Source organism: Mercenaria mercenaria, chromosome 3 (genome assembly GCF_021730395.1).
Source record: "Mercenaria mercenaria strain notata chromosome 3, MADL_Memer_1, whole genome shotgun sequence".
Taxonomy (NCBI): Eukaryota; Metazoa; Mollusca; class Bivalvia; order Venerida; family Veneridae; genus Mercenaria; species Mercenaria mercenaria.
The window spans coordinates 35,788,186-35,805,103 of NC_069363.1; the positions used below are offsets into that span (position 1 = coordinate 35,788,186).

General features: G+C 36.2%; 1 protein-coding gene across 1 annotated transcript; it reads left to right on the top strand.

The window, feature by feature from the left end:
* The first annotated feature begins 274 nt into the window (after nt 1–274).
* On the top strand, nt 275–7,743 carry LOC123525081 (required for excision 1-B domain-containing protein-like). The gene is made up of 5 exons (XM_045303820.2): nt 275–363; nt 4,128–4,265; nt 4,539–4,743; nt 5,188–5,273; nt 6,601–7,743. Exons 2-5 carry the CDS (start codon nt 4,129–4,131, stop codon nt 6,722–6,724), a joined length of 552 nt encoding a protein of 183 aa, XP_045159755.2. The 5' UTR covers nt 275–363; nt 4,128; the 3' UTR covers nt 6,725–7,743.
* The last annotated feature ends 9,175 nt before the right edge of the window (nt 7,744–16,918 follow it).

Below are 16,918 nucleotides of genomic sequence, written 5' to 3' on the forward strand. Positions count from 1 at the left end.
TACCATGACAAAACAAAGTCAGAGCAATATGATATCTTCTTCTCAGGTCAGACTTAAAATTATTACAAAACTGTCTAAGGTATTTAAAAAACACATATCAAAGGTTACTTTACAGTATTTCTAATAAACAATAAATACACAGTCTTATACAATGTAACCACCGTTTTCGTTTTTGCTATTTAATAGTTTACATCAAAGAGCTATAAAAATATTTTATACTTCTTTGTTTACATTCTACTTTACATTCATACCTTTTCTTATCATTGTTAGCTCTTTCCGCGGAAAGGGTCCTTCTTTTCCGCGGAATAAACTTTCCGATATCTGATGTAAACAATAACGTTATTAACTTATTTGCTGTGTCATGTAAGTTTGTAAGCTTGCATGATTATGCGAATAGCTCATTAAAAATTAACAAATACATTAAATGAAAATCTAGCTATTGTATTTGATTCTGATATTGCGAAGCTGTCGCAGCTTTCATGATCTGTTTACAATGATTCGTACTCAAAATTATTCGAACATTATCCTTATTCCAAGAATTCTCACGTTCTTGTGTCAGTTGAGTGAGTGGTTTTGAGATTTGCATATTTTTTTTTTATAATTTGTCATGACAAACTCATTAAAACCTACTCTGCTTTAATATTTGCATGGATCTGTTGTATGCACCCATACTGGTACTGATGATAAACCCTGACAGAAAATGAGGTTTTTTACCTGTAACTTTTTTATTTCTGCAATTTGTAATCAGTGGTCGGTATCAAAATAAAGCTTAACATTTGCTGAAAACTGAACATAATTCAAATTTATATTTAGTTAGCAAACTCACATGAAGTGAGGCCCTGAAAGGTGTTTGTAAAATGGGGACTGTAAGCAGGTTGACTGATGAAAAATTTGGACACTTTGTCATTTACAAAATTTTCTTCGTAGTATTATATTGAAACTTTCCCCAAAAAGCTGCAACAGTCATTCCTGATCAAGTAATGAAAAGTGACCCAATGTCAAGACTTCATGCGGCGACAGTGAGCATGCGCAAAAAAACACTCTCTTCCCCAGTAATTTTGGATAAATATTTTTTATACAAATAAATGTAAGTCATTTATTTATACAGAATATTTACCAATTTTGTTTTTATTTACACCAGTTGGTGTTGTAAATGGAAACTATTAGATGTGTGTTCAATTTTATAAATAACCGATTGCAATCAAATATTTCCAAGGTGGTCGACTTTATCATCTGTCCGGGTTTATCATCAGTACCAGTAGTCTAAATAATGAGACCTCAGGTAGACCGATTTTACATTTTGATATTTTACGTTGTCTACCTAGAGTACTCTGAGGAGGATATCGACCAGTCAAAAAATAAAACAATATTCGACTCTTGAGTACAATTATTTGGACTAGCACCCATAGGAGACATTCATGGGTCATTCTATATTTTTTAAGAAACTCCTGTCCCACAAATTGATGATAAAAATGAATATAAAGCATGATCATTACCTTTAGTAATATACATGTGACAGATATCAGTTGTTTATTTCTTTTATTATATTTCTAATAAAAACTTGCTTTTTATCATGACCAGGGATAAGGAAAACTATGTGTTGCTCAATCATTTATTTTGTTGGGTTTAACGTCGCACCGACACAATTATAGGTCATATGGCGACTTTCCAGCTTTGATGGTGGAGGAAGACCCCAGGTGCCCTTCCGTGCATTATTTCATCACGAGCGGGCACCTGGGTAGAACCACCGACCTTCCGTAAGCCAGCTGGATGGCTTCCTCACATGAAGAATTCAACGCCCCGAGTGAGGCTCGAGCCCACATCGATGAGGGGCAAGTGATTTGAAGTCAGCAACTTTAACCACTCGGCCACGGAGGCCCCGTTGCTCAATTAAGCTTGACTTCAACAAATAAATTTGATGCATACAGGCAACCGTTATTAGCTTATTTCAGTGGACAAATTTGCTTGAAATAAATCTATGAGCTACTTAGAAGTAACATCATAAAAATGACTGGCATAAAATTACAAAAAAAATATTGACTTTCATCTGGCCTTGACTTTTATGTCATTTCCGTAACCCATACATGTGGAATCCCTTAATAATGATATCTGAACAGATATAAGTATTTATTATCATTCAGAGGGGAGTCCTAAAAGAATGTGTGATGTTTTCATTTAAAGAACATTTACTTTTAAAAGAAATAATGGAAAATTTATATTCTGATGGTCAACATGTTTTATTGACTGAAAAATTGTTGAAAAAGACGTTAAACCCAAACACACACACACACAACATGTTTTATTTTTAGGGAGTACACTTTTAGTTTGTCATTACCGTAACGCCTATTTAAGCCAGCTTGCTATATCTAAATTGAAGAGCATAACACAAACTAGTAGATTTTGCGTGCATGGTTCCACACCTTGAATTCAAAATACTTACCAGGTATTAAGACTGAAAAAAGCAGTATTTAAATGTGACAAAAATTAAACAATTTCTCATTTCCATACCTCTCATTTCCATAACCTGGTCGTTACGGAAATGACATTTTGTTACAGAAAACGATTCTGTAATCTATGTTTAATACAACCATTAAAAATATTTTTGGAAACCTTTCTTTAAAACGAAAAATTAACGTCAAATATAGCACCTGTTAACCTCACTATCTCATTTCTGTAAAGCATTTGTAAGCAGATCTGTCATAATCTGGGTAGAAATAATTTTCATTTTATGAAGTCTTTGAACTTGTGGGACACTTTTGTTTGCAGAATAATGTTTTCAATAATGTTGACAGATTCAAGTGCGCTCTAGTTAGAGGATATTGTACATTTTGTACCAATGACAAAAATTTGGAAAATGCAACCAAGAAACATGTTTTAAATAATGTTAAAATGCTATATTTGTACTGAATATTAGTTTTCTAATTAAGAAATAACCATCTGAACATGGCTGAAATAAAATTTTGTACCGGTAAATCATAAAGATACAAAATTTAACATTTTCTATCCCCAAAAGTCCAAAAAATAAAAGGATGACCCACATATATGGCCAAGGAGATTCTTAGTGATTTAAAAATTCTTATCTACCACATTATAAGCAGTCATTATGTGTTGTGACATGGCTGTAAAGGTTTTCCCATATGAATTGGACTCAGAGTTATTATACTTTCTGGTCCTTTAAGATCATGTAGTATCTACATACTGTGAAATCATTAATATTCGTGGGGGACTAATTTTTGTGGTTGAGTGAATCCACGAAATTTAATCCCAATGAACATGTAAAATTCCCATTCATTTCATGTTCAAAACTAGATATCCACGAATTCATATCCCCACAAAATTGCCGTTTTGACCAAAACCACGAAATTTCATGCCCACGAAATTAAACGATTTCACAGTAACATATCTTCCGCTAAAGCTGACGCTATAGAGTGTGAGTGGTGTTACACATAGGGGCCACGCTATCATGAACAGACTTGCAATTGGTCAATCTGAGACTGTTGTTATTTTTGCTTGGTTGTGTTCTATGCTTCCAAAGGATCTTCTTACAGATTTTACTGCATAAGTAAAAAATAGTTGTCTGGGGCAGGGACATAAATAGATATATACATTATATATATTCCTGCCTGAGGATTGCTGCATATATATTAATTGACTCCTAAATCTATATTATCAATATTAAGAATGGGAATCTTTTGAGAGACTAAAATCAACAATATCAGATGATTCTCTGGTCTAAAATTTTACATTTTGTAAGAAAGTAAATTGTGACTGTCCTGGCTCCATGGCAGCTATAATTGGGCAGCTATAATTAGAATAAAGTAGTAGTACATTCCAGTATAGAAGTCAAGAAGGAAGTGAGGGAATTAAATGGCCAGGGCCGCCTGTATCAGGTGTCCAGAGTTCATTAGGATTTCACAATTTTTTTTTTATACCATTCTATATATTTTTTTGTTTACATATTGCTTAAGAAAGTATGGCATTATTAGTTTATACTATTTTATTTTAGCTTGATTGTAATGAAAGTGTCAAGCTTATTTCAACCACTTTTTAGGCCGACATTATTCAAAATGTCTACTAACAAATGAAACTTACAAATATACGTAGAATATATTATCTCTTTTTCATAGAATGGGTGAGCTGAGGTCAGCTGAGGCCAGCAACAGTAGTTCAGGTTCTAATGCTGCTGATGATACACCTAAACAGATGTTGTCAAGGTTCTATGCTCTACAAGAAGAAAGAGTTCAGACTTATAAAATGTTTGAAGAGTGAGTAGTTTGTATCATGATTACAATTTTTTCTACAAAGAACTCGGATGAAAAAATAATTTTGTTAGGTATATCAAACATTTTATTACTTTTATATGCAAATGTGTTCGCATCTTCTCTGCTTACGAGTTTTCAGCAGTGTAACTCCCTTTTGATTCTTCAATACGGTAGATGAAGGGAGGGGTAAATTTTATATGAAAGTGTTTTATGTGGTTCTACTTGTTGAAAATTGTTTGTACTATTGAAACTTACTGGTACTGTATAATATTTCAGGGGATTCCTGGCATACTTGCAAGGTGCTCCTAATTACAATTTTCCGCTGTATAGACAACTAGTTCATGAGATCACAGAGACCTTCAACAAGATCTCTGCAGATATTCTCCACATCAAATCAACATTTGCTGAATGGAATAATTTACTGCCAATATCAGAGATTATAGGCAAGATACAAGATGCAGAGAAAAATAAACTAGAACTTGTGAGTATCTTTCAAGATTTGATAATGCAATTATGCTTCTATTAAAAGATTTTAGTGGAGAAGGCCAGTAGGAATCATCTGCCAATCAGTGTATTTTATACATTACCAGGTATGTCCAGTTGCCACAGTCACATTTTCTTACATATTTCCATCAATAGCGATAATGCTTATATTAGCTTTTATTTTTTCACAGGTTAATATTATCTGGCAAGTTGGCATTTAGATCCCAGGCACTACGAATGCCTGAAGTAACACTCAAAACACAATTTTGTCTTCTTCAACAATTCTGAAAGTTATGCATATCAGTCAAGCTGTTGGTACTATGTAAGCCCAGTGGAATGTTACATAACTCTGGCCTACATTTTGTCAAAGACAGGAAAATTGTTTAGATGAAATTTTACTTATATATTGTATTCAAATGACAATTTCTATGTTGCCTTTCAGACTGCCAAGTTACAGTTATGTCGACAGAAACTTCAGGATGAAAATAGCGAGACAGTTCAGATAGAGTCGGATGAAATAAAACAACAGTTAGTATTTTATTACTTTACTTGCGTCATTTGAAATCATTAAATAAATACATGACCAGCTAATAACCTACATACTTGTAGAGCAAAATCTATTTCGGGTTATTCTGCGTAGCATGCAGTTGTAATTTACGTTTGATGAAAATACTCCTCTGGTTCTCGTCTAACATATTTGAAGTAAGTCGTGTTCGAATCGAAATAATAAGTATCTAAATAAGGTTTATCGTAGAATAATTCTCATTTGTCGTTCTTATGCAAAGACAAAAGAAGAAAAATAGATAAGACAAACAACATACCTGTATTTGTGGATTTGGATAAGTCTTGCACTATATGGCAATATGTGACCATGATGGTAAACAATTGTTCAAAGTTTCAAAGCCATATATCAAATAGTTTAGACAAAATATGGAATGGTATGCGAAACTTAACTAATTTCTATGTCAAAAAAGGGCCATAACTGAGCTAAAGTCCTTTTCCTAATAATGTAGTCTTGCCTAGATATGAAGACTATGGTGGTAAACAAGTGGTCAAAGTTTCAAAGCCATATGACAAACAAGTTAGGCAAAATATGGACTGGTATGAAAAATGTAACTGATTTCGAAGTCCAAAAAGGGCCATAATGCAGCCAAAATAGTTGACAGAGTTATCTGCTCTTGCCTACAGGTGGAGGTCATGACGATAATTAAGTGTTCAAAGTTTCATAGCCACATGTCAAATAGTTTTAACAAAACATTGACTTGTATGAAAACTGAACCAGTTTCCAAGTTCAAAAAGGGCCATAATTCAGCCAAAATAGTTGACAGAGTTATGTACTCTTGCCTACAGATGGAAACCATGATGATAAGCAAGTGGTCAAAGTTTCAAAGCCACATCTCAAAAAGTTTTGACAAAACATTATTGTACGAAAACTGAACCAATTTCCAAGTCCAAAAAGGGCCATAATTCAGCCAAATTACATTTAACATAGTTATGTACTCTCGCCTACAGGTAGAGACTGTTATAATAAACAAGAGTTCAAGGTTTCAAAGCCACATGTCAAATAGTTTTTACAAAACATGGACTTGTACAAATTCTGAACCAATTTTGAAGTCCAAAAAGGGCCATAATTCAGCCAAAATACTTGACAGAGTGTTCCAAGTTTGAAGTAAATATCTTTGATGGTATACAAGATAGTACCATTTCATGAAAACTTTAACTGATGCCGGGGTGAGTAGTATAGCTCTCCATATTCTTCGAATAGGCGAGCTAAATATACATGTATGTTATGCAGGTTTACCAGGTACATCTCAATAAAATCATATATCAGTAACTATCTTTTCTATGTCCATAGACTTAAAGACAATAGAGACTTCCTGGTTGAGCAGATGGAAGAGTTGAAGTTCGAGTCAGAAGACCTTTATTTAGAGGATAATGAGCCAGAGACTGTAGACTCGACCCTTAGTGCAGAGAGATGACAAAAGGTTGCCTACAGTTATGGATATGAAATGGACTGTTCCAGATGTGTTCTTTTCACACTATTAAGTAGCATGTACTTCTGTTACAAGTTCTGGAGTTCTTTAATCATTTAAATTTGTTCTCATGGGCTTACTACAAGTGCTTTAATCAGGCCCTTGATGAATTTGTTCACATTTGTTAAGTGAGTCTTTGGATTGGTCCTGTAGGAATTTATTAAGAGATTTTGGATTATAAGTGTTTCACTTGAGTCCTGGGGAATTTATCAAGAAAGTTTGGATTGTAAGTAATTCACTTGATTCCTGGGGAATTTGTCAAGAAAGTTTGGATTTTAAGTGTTTCACTCGAGTCCTTGAGGAATTTATCAAGAGAGTTTGGATTGTAAGTGTTTCACTTGATTCCTGGGGAATTTGTCAAGAAAGTTTGGATTGTAAGTGTTTCACTTGAGTCCTGAGGAATTTATCAAGAAAGTTTGGATTGTAAGTAATTCACTTGATTCCTGGGGAATGTCAAGAAAGTTTGGATTGTAAGTGTTTCACTTGAGTCCTTGAATTTATCAAAAGATTTTGGATTGCAAGTGTTTCACTCGGGTCCTAAAGGAACTGGTTCACATTTGTTAAGTGTGTTTGGATTGGTTTGGGAGAATCTGGATTGCAAGTGTTTTGCGCGAGTCTTGGAGGAATTTGTTAAAGAGTTTGCATTATAAGTGTTTCACTTAGGTCTTTGATGAATTTGTTCACATTTGTTAAGCATATCTTTCGATTGTTTCTTTACTCAGGTCCTTCAGGAATTTGAGAACAAAAATTTGTTTAAAACAACAAAGTTCAAATATTTTTATTAGACATGTGGCTAGAGCTTTTACCGAAGTTTTATTTATTTGAATGTTACCGTAAGATTGTGATGAAGAACTATAGTGAAAGTTTTGTTCTTAAGTATTTGTTAAAAAGTTGTTTAACATTCCAGTTTATACCAGATTGTGAAACAACATTTGTATACTTAGTTAATAAAGTGTAAAGTATTATGTGAATAAATTATTCTTTGCAATTACACTTAGTCTTAAGTTCAGACTGAAAACTAAAGAAGGTGCACATTCAGTAAACAGTTACATCAAACAAACATTATGAACAGTTTGAACAAATATATGCCATTTAAATAAAATAATCTCAAATGGTGATAATGGTGACTGACAGCATGATCCCTGATGTGTTACAATGGTCATGTGCTATGCAATACCTGACATCTGTGTTATTGTTTGTTAGGTTTAACATTGCAACGACACAATTATAGGTCTTTCCAGCTTTGATGGTGGAGGAATACCCCAGGTGCCCCTCCGTGCATTATTTCATTAAGGGCGGTCACCTGGGTAGAACCACTGACCTTCCGTAAGCAATCTGGATGGCTTCCTCACATGAAGAATTCAACGCAACGAGTGAAGCTTGAACCCACATCGATGAGTGGCAAGTGATTTGAAGTCAGCAACCTAAACCGCTCGGCCACATTAAAGGCCCCCCGATATCTGAGTTACACAATGCCTGTGTTAGATATAGCATTACCCATCATCTAAATTAAGACTTCAGTCAGGAAACTTCATACATGTAGAGGTGGCGATGTGGAGTTTGTGTATCCTTTTTTTTTTGTTGTTACAAAAAAGTGTGGTTGCTATGGCAACAAATAAGTAGAAAAACATGACAAAGAAGTGGCAGAGTGGGATCCTGTGATAACTTGAAAAACTGGACAATTTTTCATGAAACTGATACATCATGCTAAAGCCTAGGTGTTTTCAGATGGCAAGAAATTGCGGAAAATTCACCCCTCATCAGACAGCAAAAAAAAATAAATAAAGACCCGCATACTTTCAAATAGGGTGAACCCTGTATAGACACCAATACAAATGCAACCTTTGTTTTCAAGTTTAGCCTGTGAACTTTCATTTTCTTTACTTCTGGGAAAAGTTGAGGGTCGTCTAATGTCATTTTCTTTGTTGTCAAAAACATACATATGCCTTACGAGATTGTATAGAAATCAGCCATTTGTCCTAAGGACATGAAGATAATGCACTTCTTTTTATTTTGTTGCCATAACAACAAATAGTTCAGATATATGCCTGTGCCCCTGTTTGAAAAACAAGAGTGCCAGACTGTCACAAAATACGACCGTCATCAAACTTGGCCTATTCAAGGGCCATAATCCAAGAGTGTCTGGGGCAATTTGGGTGGTTATCGAACTTGGCCGAGATATTATGCCCACAAACATTGTCAGCAAGTTTGGTGAAGATCGGATGAAAACTGCTCGACTTAGACAGCGGACAAGGCTAATTGGCAGTTTTTAATCCCCCGCCGTGGCAGAGGGATTATAGGAATGGTCTGCGTCCGTCCGTCCCTGCGTCCGTAAACTTTTGCTTAAAACCACTCTAGAGGTCACATTTTTCATGGGATCTTTATGAAAGTTGGTCAGAATGTTCATCTTGATGATATCTAGGTCAAGTTCGAATCTGGGTCACGTGCCGTCAAAAACTAGGTCAGTAGGTCTTAAAATAGAAAAACCTTGTGACCTCTCTAGAGGCCATATATTTCATAAGATCTTCATGAAAATTGGTCAGAATGTTCACCTTGATGATATCTAGGTCAAGTTCGAAACTAGGTCATGTGCCATCAAAAACTAGGTCAGTAGGTCTAAAAATAGAAAAACCTTGTGACCTCTATAGAGGCCATATATTTCACAAGATCTTCATGAAAATTAGTCAGAACATTCAACTTGAGGATATCTAGGTCAAGTTTGAAACTGGGTCATGTGCCATCAAAAACTAGGTCAGTAGGGCTAAAAATAGAAAAACTTTGTGACCTCTCTAGAGGCCATATATTTCATGAGATCTTCATGAAAATTGGTCAGAATGTTCAACTTGATGATATCTAGGTCAACTTTGAAAGTGAGTCACGTGCCTTCAAAAACTAGGTCAGTAGGTCAAATAATAGAAAAACCTTGTGACCTCTCTAGAAGCCATATTTTTCATGGGATCTGTATGAAAGTTGGTCTGAATGTTCGTCTTGATGATATCTAGGTCAAGTTCGAAAGTGGGTCACGTGCCGTCAAAAACTAGGTCAGTAGGTCAAATAATGGAAAAACCTTGTGACCTCTCTAAAGGCCATATTTTTCATGGGATCTGTATGAAAATTGGTCTGAATGTTCATCTTGATGATATCTAGGTAAAGTTCGAAACAGGGTCATGTGCGGTCAAAAACTAGGTCAGTAGGTCTAAAAATAGAAATACCTTGTGACCTCTCTAGAGGCCATACTTGTGAATGGATCTCCATAAAAATTGGTCAGAATGTTCACCTTGATGATATCTAGGTCAAGTTTGAAACTGGGTCACGTGCCATAAAAAACTAGGTCAGTAGGACAAATAATAAAAAAACCTTGTGACCTCTCTAGAGGCCATATTTTTCATGGGATCTGTATGAAAGTTGGTCTGAATGTTCATCTTGATGATATCTAGGTCAAGTTTGAAACTGGATCAACTGCGGACAAAAACTAGGTCAGTAGGTCTAAAATTATTAAAATCTTTTAACCTCTCTAGAGGCCATATTTTGCAATGGATCTTCATGAAAATTGATCTGAATGTTCACCTTGATGATATCTAGGTCAGTTTCGAAACTGGGTCACGTGCGGTCAAAAACTAGGCCAGTAGGTATAAAAATAGAAAAACCTTGTGACCTCTCTAGAGGCCATATTTTTCATGAGATCTTCATGAAAATTAGTGAGAATGTTCACCTTGATGATATCTAGGTATAATTCAAAACAGGGTCACTTACCTTCGAAAACTAGGTCAATAGGTCAAATAATAGATAAACCTTGTGACCTCTCTAGAGACCATATTTTTCAATGGATCTTTATGAAAATTGGTCAGAATTTTTATCTTGATGATATCTAGGTCAAGTTCAAAACTGGGTCACATGAGCTGAAAAACTAGGTCACTATGTCAAATAATAGAAAAAACGACATCATACTCAAAACTGGGTCATGTGGGAAGCGGTGAGCAATTCAGGACCATCATGGTCCTCTTGTTAAATTATTCTTTTTAAGACATTGACCAAATTTTGAAGTCAAAAAAGTACACACCAATGCCAAGAATGTACAAACTAGTGTGTTTTTGTTACATGGCAAGAAAATCATGACAGAAACAAACTGACTTTTCCCTTCATTATACAGTAAGAAAATAACCATGTTGTGAGGTATATACCTTCAAGAAGATTTCTCATGTTACAGTAGTTAGTACTGTAGTCAAGTACAGCATACCAGGTCTGTGAGGTAGAGTAACCCTGAAATCATTGTCACAGTTAATTAGTTAAACAGAAACATGCTAGCAGTGCAGTGTAGCCTTTGTTAACAGTACCTCTGGCTGGAACAAATACCTATATACACAGACAGATATTAACTGTCTCACTGGACAAAATTCTTAGTAAATCAACCTCTTCAAAGCATCAGCCTCTACAACAAACATTTCAATCTTCCCAGTGGCATTCACTTTAGAGCAGTTACATCATATTTCATAACAGTATTATTATTATTATTGAAATGTGAACTTGTTCATTTTCTTTTGGTGTTTATACTTCGAATTTTTTAGGTAAAAGTCTGAAGTACACTTCATGCAGGAAGGATTTGTACATTTCTTTATTTTTTTGGAAGCAAGAACTTGATTTCTGAGTAACTTTTATCTTAACAGCATAGAATAGTTCAGATTACCGGTATTCTGAACAATGAAAATTTGCCAAACTATTCACAATGTTCATTTTTGAAGCTTACATCTTAGTGATTTCTGAGCTGCACCTTGCATGCAGTGTAAAAATATATTCTTTTTCATTTTGAATTAATCCTGGAGCTTTCTAACTTGGATAATTGAAAAGCCTTATTTGAACTTCGTTGCATTACATTTTGTAATACATGAAATAATTACCAAGATAATGCCTCAACAGTGCCTGAATGAGAAGAATTAATAGCTCTCACTGTTATTTGAATACTCTTAAGCAAAACACCATTCTATCATGTTTTATAAAGGCTTTAATGCTCATTATGTTAACTCATTAAGGCCTCACCAAATTAAAAAGTTGTTCATTGGATTTGCCGCTCATATATTTTCAGAACGTTTTTGGCTAATTGCGCTCACCCCATTGGAAAAATCAAAATAGATAATTCCAGTCCTAGATTGTTCTCAGATGGATTTTAATCAAAATAAATACATACTACGCACACATCTTCTATAATAAATCATAACATTATATTTAGTTGCATTAAAGTTGTTTCCCCTTGATGCAGTTACGCCATTTTCTTCAAATGTTTACCAAATTACATGCTACAAAAATTGATTTATTTCATTGAAAAGTGGATGAAGAAAAGCATACTAATTTATTTGATAACATCAATCTACATTATTTTGGTAAGGGTAAATACTTATTGATGCATGTCACTTATCTTTTTTCTGTTTTTTTCTGTCCAAATGATCAGCATTTGCATACGAAAGTTGGTGGGGTAAGGAATTTACATTATCACAGCAGTTGCCACAAGAGTACACAGCAAGTATGCAGCAGGAGTACACAGCATGTACGCCGCAGGACTCGGGCCAGGAGTACACAGCATGTACGCCGCAGGAGTACGCAGCATGTACGCCGCAGGAGTATGCAGCATGTACGCCGCAGGGGTAGTACACCGCAGGCTCATTTGCATGTGAAAAGTGTATGTGCCGCGTATATGCTGTGTACTATTTCCCACATACTAAATTCCTCCAGCGTACATCCTGTGAACTATGTAGTCCACAGCATGTACGCAGCAAGTAGTACGCGGCAGAGCTCATTTGCATGTCAGAAGTGTACTACAAACGTACTATCGGTGTATTTGCGGTGTATATCCTGCGTACTATTTAAAGCCCTTGATTTCAGTACACATCATGTACGCATCATATACGCTGTATGTACACAGCAGGAGTACGCAGCAGGCCTTTTTCTTCTGTAAGGGTTTATAACTTAAAGATACTGACTTTAAACTTGGCATATAGGTACATGGTGATGAGACTTTGTGCGTAGCATTTGAGATGTCACAGTAGGTCAAATGTGAAGGTCACAAACTGAGCTAAAAGATCAAAACTGTGTGTCATATTTCGTGTCCGGAGCATTACTAAATAACCAAGCAATGCACTGACTTCAAACTTGGCATGTAGGTGGATGGCAAAGAGACGATGTGCAGTGTGCATGAACGGGGCTTAGGTCCAAGGTCAAATATTTTTAACTTGGCAGATGAGAGGGGCAGGTCCTCTGTGGCCAAATTTAAATCACTTGCTTTTCACTAATTTGGTTTGAGCCTCATTCCGGGCATTGAAATTTTCATGCATTGAACTGGCTTGAGGAAGGTCAATAGTTGTACCCAGGACTGGTGCTTTGATGAAATAATGCATGGAGGGGTACCTAGGGTCTTTCTCCACCATCAATATGGAAAGTAGCCATATGACCTATAATTGTGTCAGTGGGCTGTTAAACAAAACAAAACAAAACAAAACAAGACAAACCTTGGCAGACTCCTTTTTTGTAGAATTACTATTTTTTATAGTATTTAACTTCCCTTTGTTAATCCCCCGCCGTGGCGGAGGGATTATAGGAATGGTCTGCGTCCATCCGTCCTTCCGTCCGTCCGTCCTTCCGTCCGTAACAAAATCGTGTCCGGTCCATATCTCCTAAACCCCTTGAAGGATTTTCATGAAACTTGGGTCAAATGATCACCTCATCAAGACGATGTGCAGAACCCATGAGTCAGCCTTGTCGGTTCAAGGTCAAGGTCACAACTCAAGGTCAAAGGTTTGAGCCTGCCATTTTGTGTCCGCTCTATATCTCATAAACCCCTTGAAGGAATTTTATAAAACTTGTGTCAAATGATCACCTCATCAAGACGATGTGCAGAACCCATGAGTCAGCCATGCCGGCTCAAGGTCAAGTCACAGCTTAGGGTCAAAGGTTTTGAGCCTTCCATTTTGTGTCCGCTCTATATCTTCTAAACTCCTTGAAGGATTTTCATGAAACTTGGGTCAAATGATCACCTCATCAAGACGATGTGCAGAACTCATGGGTCAGCCTTGTCGGCTCAAGGTCAAGGTCTCAACTCAAGGTCAAAGGTTTGAGCCTTCCATTTTCTGTCCGCTCTATATCTCCTAAACCCCTTGAAGGAATTTTATCAAACTTGGGTCAAATGATCACCTCATCTAGACGATATGTAGAACCCATGAGTCAGTCATGCTGGCTCAAGGTCAAGGTCACAGCTTAGGGTCAAATGTTTGAGCCCTCCATTTCGTGTCCGCTCTATATCTCCTAAACCCCTTGAAGGAATTTTATAAAACTTGGGTAAAATGATTACCTCATCAGAACGATGTGCAGAAATTATGAGTCAACCATGCCAGCTCAAGGTCAAGGTCACAACTAAGGGTCGAAGGTTTGAGCCTTCCATTTTGTGTCCACTCTGTATCTCCTAAACCCCTTGAAGGATTTTCATCAAACTCGGGTCAAATGATCACCTCATCAAGAACTCATGAGTCAGCCATGTCAACTCAAGGTCAAGGTCACAACTGAAGGTCAAAGGTTTCAGCTCTGTATCTCCTAAACCCCTTGAAGGATTTTCATGAAACTTGGGTCAAATGATCACCTCATCAAGACGTTGTGCAGAATTCATGAGTCAGCAATGTCAGTTCAAGGTCAAGGTCACAGCTAAAATCAAAGGTTTACCCTTTCACTATCCATAGCAGTGGCGGGGGATATAGCTGTCTTTCAGACTGCCTTGTTGTTACTATAATCGGCTTATTTTCTAACTTTTTATTATAGGCCATAGAGAACTGTGGTACAACATGGATACTTCAGGTTTTTAGGTGTATTCAGACATATATATCTGTACCTGGTAAGAATTTTGGGGGGACTTGGAATTTTTTGTGGCCTTATATATATATCTTTTAGAATTTTTTGCCTTAATTATCAGTGTTCCATGAATATAATTTGATGCAACATCTTCGTGAAAACTTTTTGTGCTGTTATACCCCACATTCTGTATATTAAACTTAAAACCTTCGTCATTTGACATTGTTCATGTTCATCAGATTCCAAAGCCAAATCAGACAGGCACATTATGTATCAAAGTCAGCAAAAATACAAGAAACAAGAGCTGTCACTATTGGTGACAAATGCCCCCTTAGTAGGCCCAAGAATGCCACAGTTGTATTCACAAACAAGAAGCTGCATTCAATAAATGCTTGATGCCCCCGGTGGCATCCTTGTTGATAGAAAGCAACCTAAGTCCAAAACGAGGTCAAGTTCAAGGTCAAACTGAGGTCAGGTGATCTCTGAAGATGAGGAATGGTCAGAGGTTACTGCATTAGTATCAAGTCATTCTAGTAAGGGGTATTGATGCTAGACGAAACGGTCCCATTTGGTTAACCAAGAGATGGCCAATATAAAGCAACCTAAGTCCAAAATGAGGTCAAGGTCAAGATCAAACTGAGGTCAGGTGATGTCTGAAGATGAGGAATGGTCACAGGTTATATCTGCATTAGTATCAAGTCATTCTAGTAAGGGGTATTGATGCTAGACAAAACAGTCCCATTTGGTTAACCAAGAGATGGCCCATATAAAACAACCTAAGTCCAAAATAAGTTCAAGTTCAAGGTCAAACTGATGTCAGGTGATGTCTGAAGATGAGGAATGGTCACAGGTTACATCTGCATTAGTATCAAGTCATTCTAGTAAGGGGTATTGATGCTAGACAAAACAGTCCCATATGGTTAACCAAGAGATGGCCCATATAAAACAACCTAAGTCCAAAATAAGTTCAAGGTCAAGGTCAAACTGAGGTCAGGTGATGTCTGAAGATGAGGAATGGTCACAGGTTACATCTGCATTAGTATCAAGTCATTCTAGTAAGGGACATTGATGCTAGATGAAACGGTCCCATTTGGTTAACCTCGTACGGATGGACGGACAGACAGGACGATCACTATATGCCTCCCGCATCAGTAGATGCCGGAGGCATAAAAATCACATATCATTTTGTGACCTTGACCTAAGAGACCTGGGTCATAAGTGTGACACATCTTCTCAATATGGTTAACATTTGTGTCAAATTATTTTCAAATCCCTTGATAAATGGCAGAGTTATGGACCAGACAAGAAACACTTTCGACTTCTAAGTGTGACCTTGACCTTGGAGCTAGGGGTCTGGGTCTTGCACGTGACGCCTCATCTCATTAGGCCATCCTTAAAAAATTGTTTGTTTGCAGAAACGCGACCCAGAATTTTTAGTGTGAGTAGGTAGGTAGGTTTTTTTTTTTTTTTTCGTTTTTTTTTTTTTTTTTGTATGCTAATTGTACAACACCTGTATTTTCTTTTTAACCCTCTGGTTTATACACCTTTTGGGTACTAACACTTCTATGTAGAATGCTAATTTGATTGTAACATTATCTGCAAGGGTGGTAGTTTTCACATAGTATGAATACTGATATTAATATCACCTTTTTAATAACAATAAAAACAACAGACAGCCTGACACCAGTCACAGACAGAGCTTATTATCTCCATATGAAACTTAAAAATTTAAGATTATCAATATATTAAACAAAAATAATTGGCCAGACCTTTTGAATGTCCTTGCACTGGCTGGGGTAATAAAAAAATATTACATTCCTTAGGATTCCTACTTCAATGGACAGCATTGAAGTACATAGCAAAATCTTTGATATTTTACCCTGTAGACCTGAGTCTGATTACTAGCACCACACGTCACTCCTTCAAAGCCTATGTATCATGTAATTTTTAGACAATACTTAATTGTTTTACATTGTTTACTCAGGGCTTAAGCTATGCTAATATTTTAGGGAGAAGTCATTTCTTCCTCGGCTAAGATTATGGAGAAGTCGAGAGATTTTAGGGAGAGGTGGAGTGATTTTAGGGAAACGTGGAAAGATTTTTAATAGCGCCAAGACATGCAAGTTGAAAATGGAACTAAATATACTTATTTTTTTTATTATTATTATTATTTCCTGTCTTTGTTTAAGTCTATTGATTTAAAGTAAATAACAAATTCACTGAAAATATCAGTGGTTCTGTTTTCTTAACCTTCAGTGTAAACCTAATTTCTTATCCTTGTGAATCTAATGTGATTAAACTGCAAATTAAAGT